Here is an 8,520-nt window from a genome sequence, read left to right on the forward strand (position 1 = left end):
GGATTTAAAGCAGTTTTTCTAACTAACATTAACATAGTAATACCTGCAGCAGGAGCAGGGTTTGTTTTCTTTAGAGAAAGGATCACTCCCAAATAGAGACAACTGGAAATATGTGGAGGCAATATAAAATGCCAGGGGTGTGTGATGCTTTGTATTAATAAAGACATTTACTTCATAAATAAAACTAAAAACCTAAAAATTACAGAAGTGCAGGAAAAAGTTTCTCTCACAATTTCGTATATAGGGTTAGACCCCTGTTAAATCTTCAGATACTTCAGATTCACAGCTCCATCTCTGCTCTTCTGTAGTACAAAGTCTGGTCATCTGTTCGTGACCTCAAGCTGAAGCACACAGGTTTTGCAGCAGGGCAATTATCAAAAATAAACCATCAAGTCTGCCTCTGAATGTCTTAAAAGAAACAAAATAAAGAGCTTTTTAAGGCCTTGTCTAAGACTAAACTCAATGACGCTGAGATGGTGTGGCATGACCTTAAACAGACAGTTCATGCTCAAAAACCCTCCAATGTGACTGAATTGGAACAATTCTGCAAAGATGAGTGGGCCAAAATTCCTCCAAAGCTTCATAAAAGACAACTGCTAAAAAGACATTGCTAGTTAGCACAAATGCTTGATTGCAGTTGTCGCTGCTAAGGGTGGCCCAACCAGCTAATATATTTAGGAAGATTTTCACACAGGTAGGTTTGAAATTCTTTTTTCCCCTTAATAATAAACACCTTCATTTAGAAACTGCATTTTGTGTTTACTTGTGTTATCTCTGTCTAATATTTACATTTGTTTAGTGATCTGAAACATTTAAGTGCGACAAACATACAAAAAATTGGATATGAGGAAGGAGGGAAACCCTTTTTCACAGCGTTTTATACACCGCTCAAAAACATTAAAGGAAGATTGAAAACATATCAGAGTTTAATGGGGGGAAATATCAAACTGATATGGGTTAGTTATGTGCAATACAAAGCAAAATTCAAGGTGGTATCAACGATAGTGATCTGATTCTGATATTTTGTACATACATTTAATGTGTTATTACTGTATTTTAAATTATAGCTCCATAATTATTAGAGGACATCAGACTACTTGTTCTTATTGTTTAATTATGAAGAATTATAATATAGATATAAAGAACCTGAAGCTTTCTGTTAATTGGTATCATTATATCTTGTTATTTAAAATGTATATACTTGCCTGGACATTTAAAAAAAAAATCAACATTCACACTTTCCCTCATTCACAGCAGTGCTGTGCCACACTCCAAATTTTGGTAAATTTTGATCCAATACCAAGTAAATACAGGGCCAGTATTTAGGCAGCTAATTGAGGGAGAGTAGTGTGCCATTAATTAGGAGATGAATTCTCAATTTGCAAATTCTGAACACAGTTTAATCACCACCATATCACAATTGTTATTTTCTACAATAATTAGCTAACACAACAAAACACACCTTTCAGGTTTTAATGTGTTTTGAAACTGGGTTTTTTTCTGTCTCTATAGCACACAAAAAGGTTCCGCATTTTTCATAGTGCATGCTTGAGGTTTATTTTTTGCAAAGAAATAATTAACACAGTTCAGCAGGCTACATACTGACCTTGAAGGATAGAAGCAAAGTATCGATCCAGTGGTGCTAGTATCAATCCAATACCAATACTAGTGTTGGTATCGATAATATTGATATTTGGATCGATCCACTCACCTCTAATATCGGCCAAGTACTGTGTTAGAGACAAAGGAAGCCACATTGTTTGATGGAAGTTAACATTTCCAGCCTACACAGGGATTAATTCAAAGAAGCCCCACAAATCAAAATAGAAAAAATGATGCAGCAGGATATTTTTGCTCAAACTTCATTGCAGCCACTCAAAATGGTACTCAGTAGTTTGTATATCATCCGTATGCTTGTTCTCATGCCTGGCAATTTGGGGTATGGTCTTAATGAGACAGTGGATGGTGTCCTGGATCCCAGATCTGGACCAGGTCATTACTGAGCTCCTACATAGTCTGGTTATGTCAGATGGACTGATACATAATGTCGCAGAGGTCTTCCCTTGGATTTAGATCAGGTAAGCGTGGGGGCAAGTAATTGCCTACATATCTTTGCCACATGGCATTCTCGTGCACCAGGAGAAACCGATCACCCGCTGCACCAGTGTAGAGTCTGACAATGAGTCCACGGAATTCTTCCCGATACGTAATGGAAGTCAAGTTACTGTTGCCTGGCCTGTTTAATCTGTAGCTCTGTAGCTCAGTTGTCACCAAGTAAATGTAAAGTTTCACTGGCACAGACCTGCAACAGAAACGTTTCAAGAAGCACACGTGTCAATTAAAAGTATGGCAATATTAAGCTCATGCAGACCCCACTTTTTAAACAAAAGGACTGATAACAAAACAGCAGCAGTGATGATGTTGTAATCATTTAATGTGGACCTGAAGTCTGTCGGCCAACACAGCCAGCTCGTGTTAATTGAAAGAAAACATTTTTTAAGTGTACGAAAGAAAACACAGTGCTGTTTATGAAAGTACTGTTAAACCTTTTACTTGGACAAAGCTAGTGAGAGTCCTTCATCAAACCATTTGATCAACAAATGTGAAGAAAAGCAAACTTTGTAACTGCTCCATCCAGAGCTCTTCAAACTGAAAACTCTGCAGTAAAGCTACAGATGTTACATTAAAATATGAAGATGAACTGTTAATCTTATTATTAACTGTAGTTTACTTTGAAGTCTGAACTTTCAACACAAGCTGAAATAGAGACTCAGCGTGGTTCCAGCTTGTTGCTATGTCAGCTTAATTGCATGTCAGTCATGTGATTTGGAGACGCGGCACACAGAGTGTTAATAACACTCACCTTCATTCCTCTTTCAAAGTGTTAATGCTATCTTATCTTAATAAACAACACTTTCAAATGCAAAACTAGAGTGGCACTAGGAGTGGCAAGAGATCATTTCAGGGTGGCGCACGCCACCCCATGCCACCTCTCTAGATCCGCCCCTGTGCCGGTCCAGTGTGTGAGGCCAGCCAGGGCAAAGTCTACCTCTGCACCAGTACCCACCTTGCAGGTGGGAGCGACTGGTGCTCAGCAGGTGCCTGCACCCGTTCCTGCTCCCTGGAGGAAAGCAGCCAAGCAGGAGAGGTCGGGGGGCGCAAGGGAGCTGCTTAGCCGGCGCCGGAGGTCAGGGTCGTATCATATCATTTACACTTATCTGCTACAATGTTTAAATTGGTAGCTTGCTGATGGCTGACAGCATCCGTCCCAAATCACAGTCATACCTGGAGCAGGCAGGGGTGAATCTAAAGGGGGGCATGGGGTGTACTAGACCATATTTATTTCAAGGCTTTTAGAATATCGTCTGCGTCTCTTGCCTCATATTCCTGGAATTCATGTTGTCTCAAGTCTCGGTTTTTCTCAGGTTCAGGTGTCTCACAGTGGAAATTTGTGGTTTTTTATGGTTTGTATTGTCTTGATCTTAGTGTGTATTGGTGCGTACAGTACTGATTTTGTTTGCATGGTTTTACCCTGATATTTATATTCCATGTTTCAGTGTTTCAGTGTTTCAGTGATGTTAATCCACTGTGGACTGGGCGGACAATAACAGGCACCTGTTGAACTGTGGGCGGACCTGTTGCCTGATCTTGGGGTGCGACGGGTCATTCGCAGGCGGACCGGCCACCGTAACACAGCAACCCAGTCCATTCCTGCAAGAGGGGTGACAGTGGGAGATGACGCATGTAATCGACAGCAGGGCAGAGGTGCACCTATGCTTGCATAGGTATGTGAGAATCGCTTTCCCCACTTTTGTGCACCCAGTGCAGCTTTGTCAGGGGAGGGTCGCAGCGGCCATGCCGACTACGTAGCTGGCCAATGTCTGTCTGTTTCAAGGCGGTACTACGAGGGAGGCTCCGTTTACAGTAATCAAGCTTAAATTTTGGAGTGCAGCTGGGCTGTGCTGCAACACGCCCTTCAGGCAGAGACAGGGCCGAGATAGGAGGTTCCCCCATGGATTTCTGGCTTGCGTGGTCTCTATTTAAGAAGAGGAATTCCTTCCCTGGTTTTAAATATACGGAACATTCACCCGAGCGTGGCTGGACAGTAGTAGAAGCTGCAGCTTCACTAGTTCAGGTTATAGTTTATTTGTCGCCATTGCCTTTTTTTGTTTCTACATTTTTTTAACAGCCAGAATTAAAGGCTCGCTTTTTATTAAACTTCATTACTCTCCCTCTTCTTTTCTGCTTTTGGGTCCGCTCCTCAAACACACCGGCCACCCAGGACATAACAAACACATTATCTAAACTTAGCAGGTAGCTAGCATCCAACACAAATAACTTGACAAAATGTCTTTTTTTTATTGGTCAGAGTTCTGGCCTCAATAAAAGAGTGGCTACTTATCATTGATATGTAAAACAGTTTTGAAACTGGGTTTTTGGAGTCTGTCTCTAAAGCACACAAAAATGCCCCCCCCACCGACCCATGTGAAAATAATAAGCAATAGCTTTAAATGACAATAAAGTGTTTAGTAGCCCTGTATTTCGCATTGTTCAAATTTACATTAAGAGAATCTACGATGAATGTTTCAATAAATCTGTTTCAACAAACAAGTGTTATTTTCTTTTCCTTTCTCCAGTCAACAGATTCAGTGTAAATGTGTCTTTGTAAAGAATCTCTATCTGCACTGAACTTTCATACTGTAAATGACTGAAATGCCAACTTGGAATAAAGAGGAGAATGAGTAACATATTTGTTAGGAAATTCGCAGATTGTCTGTCACAAAACTCATCACTTAAATCAATCAAAATATTAAATAAGTTTATAAATACATTGACCTTAACCTGTTCCTCATTTGTGTAAATAAAGTTTTTATATTTTATAGGAACACAATCATTTATGACAGTTGATTCAACAGAAACTGTATCAGTTATAAAGTACATTTATTAAGAACCACCAATCTGACACAACAAACCACTGAATGGGCACATGCATGTAATTATGGAACAAATAATATCTTAAAAAATGAACGCACACAAAGAATCAGTACACAGAATCACTGACCACATGATTAAGAAATGTTGTTGTAAAAGCTGATAGAAACTTTGTTTGTTTTATTAGTTCTTCACCAGTGAAGTAAATCAGCCACAAACAGACACTTTATCATTCATCATATCATATCATATCATATACACAGTAACTCCACAATAAGTACAGAGTCATTGTTGTGCAGCAACACCACGCTATGATGTTAGTTAATGTAAACAGTAGGTTTCACAAATATTAACATTACTTTGAATTCTATACAGATGTTTCAGTCAGCATGCAGATGTTCACATGACTGATGTCCAAGATTTTTGTCCTCCTGTTGCACTAGTTTGGACTATGATGCAGCTTGATTCATGTAGATGGTTTCTGTCTCTGGTTTGTTGAACTGTCTTGATCTAAACCAGCTGAAGAAAAAAACAAATTGAAATGAAACTAGTTTTTGGTTCATTTCTGTAGTTATGAATAATAAAAATCGACTTAATCCACTCAAAATAGAAATGAAATTAACCCTGTAGCCTGTAAATAGTTATAAATGACTATCATAGAAGCAGCTGACTCACCACTCAAATAAGACCAGTGTGCTCACAAGCAGTATGATTCCCACAGTCTTCACTACAATGCAGACACCGAACAGTTTTCCTGACTGTTCATCTGCAAGGCAACGAGATTTTAGAGAAACAAAAAGATGAAATAAAAGAAAATTGAACATTTCACATTAAACACAGCCCCCTGAGGGGACACAACTATGATGCTTTCTATGTGACTTTGTCCTGTTTTCTTTTCACTCAGATAAATCTAACTTGGAGCTAACCCCAGTCGTCAGTTTGAGACATATTAGTCTTGAGTCTTAATTCTTCAGCTTATTGTAGAATAGTGTTACTAGAAAACTTAATATTATCACCTTCTGTTATTTTGTGACCATTTTTTTTAATTTGTGCATTTCTTCCTTTCATGATGAAAGTGGCTGTGCTGTGTTTTTTCAGCTAATTTAGGATAAAGTTAATGTTTTTATAGGCTTTTTACCGTCCTTATGAATATAAATGTAATATAATAAATTATAAAAAAACATTAAAATATGTTTAGAAAATGTCTGTATTTTTCTTGTCTCTTTTTTTAGCACTTTATGTAAGACAATTACTTTCTGACATCAATTTACAGTTTAACGTTGAAATATTGATGCAAAATGCATTTGATTACCACTTGAAGTTATATATGGTGGTGGTCAGAGGGCCTGGTGGTGCCAGTGTTTGGCAGCCTCGCCTATGTCAGTGCGCCCCAGGGTGGCTGTGGCTGCAATGTAGCTTGCCACCACCAGTGTTTGAATGGGTGGATGACTGGATGTGTAAAGCGCTTTGGGGTCCTTAGGGACTAGTAAAGCGCTACACAAATACAGGCCATTTACCATTAATGTTTGTTTTCGTGGACAAGAAAAAGGAAAATATGTGAATACAACACATCAGTAGCTTCAGCCTTTACCTGTAACAGACACACGAATCTCTGCTGATGTCTGATTACCCAGATCATTAGTGGCCACACAGTAATAAACTCCTCCATCTGTTACACTGAAGCTGTAAATCTCTCCTTCAGATACTTTCACAGCTCCATCTCTGCTCTTCTTGAACCAGGTGAAGCTGCTGACTGGAGGTTTGGCTCTGCTGGAGCAGGTCAGCTTCACCCAGCTGCCTGCTGACACCAAACCTGATGGACTGATGGATGTTGAGGTGTCTTTAGGAGCATCTGAGAAAAAGAAGAAAATGATATCTCATAAATTATGATTAGTTGGCAGGATTTTAAAAAACAACCTTTGATTGTCTTACATGAAACACTGAGAGTCTCTTCTGTCTCTGCTGTCTTGGTGTCTTTTCCTTGGTTCACAGGATATCTGGCAGAGCAGCTGATCTTCTTTCCATCATGTGTGTCTGACAGAGTGATGGTCTGCTGGATTTTAGTTGTAAAGCTTCCATCTGTGTTTTCCTCTATTTTGTTGTGAGAGTCTTGTTGGAGATTCCAGGTGAGTTGAGGAGGGGAGTGTGGACAGGGAGTGAGAGCTGAGCAGGTTATAGTGACAGACTCCTTCTCCTTCAGATCACCTGGGATTGTAATATCGGGCCTCCAAGGAGAATCTGTGGTTTAACATGAAACACAGTTTGTACACTGATAATACAGGAAAGACAGAATAAAATAATAATAATAATAATTTTCCATTCAAAAATCATGAAACTGAAAGGACTCAGCATATACTTTTTTAACTCTCAAAGAGCCAAAGAAGAACAAAACTGTTTCTCCAAACATTAACATAATGGTATTGTTTAAAAATAGAAAATAGAGAGAGAAAATATTTGAATAGGCATATTTATGTAACATCTGACCTGTTAATAATACAATTAGACTTTTCATTGGTTAATACTAATATCAAAAGTCTCTTACCTTTAATTGTTATTTGAACAGGTTCACAAAAAGCTGTTGATCTGAACGGCCAGTTCATAATTCTGAAGTAGTATGTGTTTGTATAATTTGTGATTAAATTGGAAAACAGAGTGGTGCAGCTTTTCTCCTTCAGGTTTCCTGTAATGTTCATTGGATAGATGTTAACTGTCCCACTGCTGTTGAAGATCACGTTTTCTGGATAAAGTTTAAAATGACTTTTAATCCACACTCCAAAGACAGGTTGTGTGCTGTCAAACTTTACTGGTCCAGCATCACTAAAGTTACATGGGATTTGTAAACAAGATCCACTCAGAGCTTCCATCTCTGTTGGTGCAGTGATGAACAGGTTTGTAGGATCAGGACAAGCAGCCAAAGAGTCTGGGAATCCAGAGAGCAAAATTAAAATGTGCAAATCTAAATGAAGAGAAATTCATATTTACAAATCTGACTTTAAGTGTCATGGGTTTGCTTTTTTCTCCTGTTCTTTCTACACCTTCGGTACAAAATGTTTCACTTAACTTACAAATATAAAATGTGTAACTTTGTAAAGTTTCTCTATCTGCACTGATCTGTCAGACTGTAAATGACTGTAATGAGACGGCTCACTTGGAATAAAGAGGAGACTCAGTAACATGATGCCTGTCATGATGTTCACAGACTGGACTGTCAGAAAACTCATCACCTGTATAAAGAAAATACATGATTACACAAATAAAATATCAAACTAGAAATGATCCTTTATAAGGTGTTTGGGTTTTTTGTAATAAACACAGTTAGTAAAATGTAAAAACGAATGTCTTACCAAATGATCAGACTGCTACAGACGAGAGACGACAAAGTAAAAGTGGTTTCAGCAGAAACAGAGCAAGTGAAACACTTCTCTGTTTAGATGTTGTAATGTCAAAGCAAACAGGCCTGTGACGCTTTTAGTTTTCTGTCTTTCTTTATTCCGTCAGTCTTTTTATGTTCCCATCAGGCACACTCCTGTCACTTCAGAAACTGCCACTCCTACCTGCCTGCTTCTACATTCACCTGTGCTGACTCTT

At 38.7% G+C, this 8,520-nt stretch overlaps 1 protein-coding gene across 1 annotated transcript; it reads right to left on the bottom strand.

Moving 5' to 3' along the window:
- Positions 1–4,958: 4,958 nt before the first annotated feature.
- Positions 4,959–8,361, bottom strand: LOC102293857 (myelin-associated glycoprotein). The gene is made up of 7 exons (XM_005950875.3): positions 8,277–8,361; positions 8,081–8,156; positions 7,475–7,852; positions 6,865–7,170; positions 6,524–6,784; positions 5,608–5,698; positions 4,959–5,451 (listed from the first exon to the last, which is right to left on the bottom strand). The coding sequence occupies exons 2-7, from the start codon at positions 8,151–8,153 to the stop codon at positions 5,382–5,384; spliced, it is 1,179 nt and encodes a 392-aa protein (XP_005950937.1). The 5' UTR covers positions 8,154–8,156; positions 8,277–8,361; the 3' UTR covers positions 4,959–5,381.
- Positions 8,362–8,520: the final 159 nt, after the last annotated feature.

Source organism: Haplochromis burtoni, unplaced genomic scaffold, assembly GCF_018398535.1.
Source record: "Haplochromis burtoni strain Fernald_Lab_line unplaced genomic scaffold, NCSU_Asbu1 Contig_876, whole genome shotgun sequence".
NCBI lineage: Eukaryota > Metazoa > Chordata > Actinopteri > Cichliformes > Cichlidae > Haplochromis > Haplochromis burtoni.

What these genes read in the sequence shown, in the direction of transcription:
- LOC102293857 (XM_005950875.3), bottom strand. Translation starts at nt 8,153, where the DNA reads ATGAGTTTTCTGACAGTCCAGTCTGTGAACATCATGACAGGCATCATG. An exon ending in AGAGACTCTCAGTGTTTCAT is followed by an intron (nt 6,785 to 6,864) that starts GTAAGACAATCA and finishes TCTTTTTCTCAG; the next exon opens with ATGCTCCTAAAGACACCTCA. An exon ending in ACACTGGTCTTATTTGAGTG is followed by an intron (nt 5,452 to 5,607) that starts GTGAGTCAGCTG and finishes TTTTTTCTTCAG; the next exon opens with CTGGTTTAGATCAAGACAGT.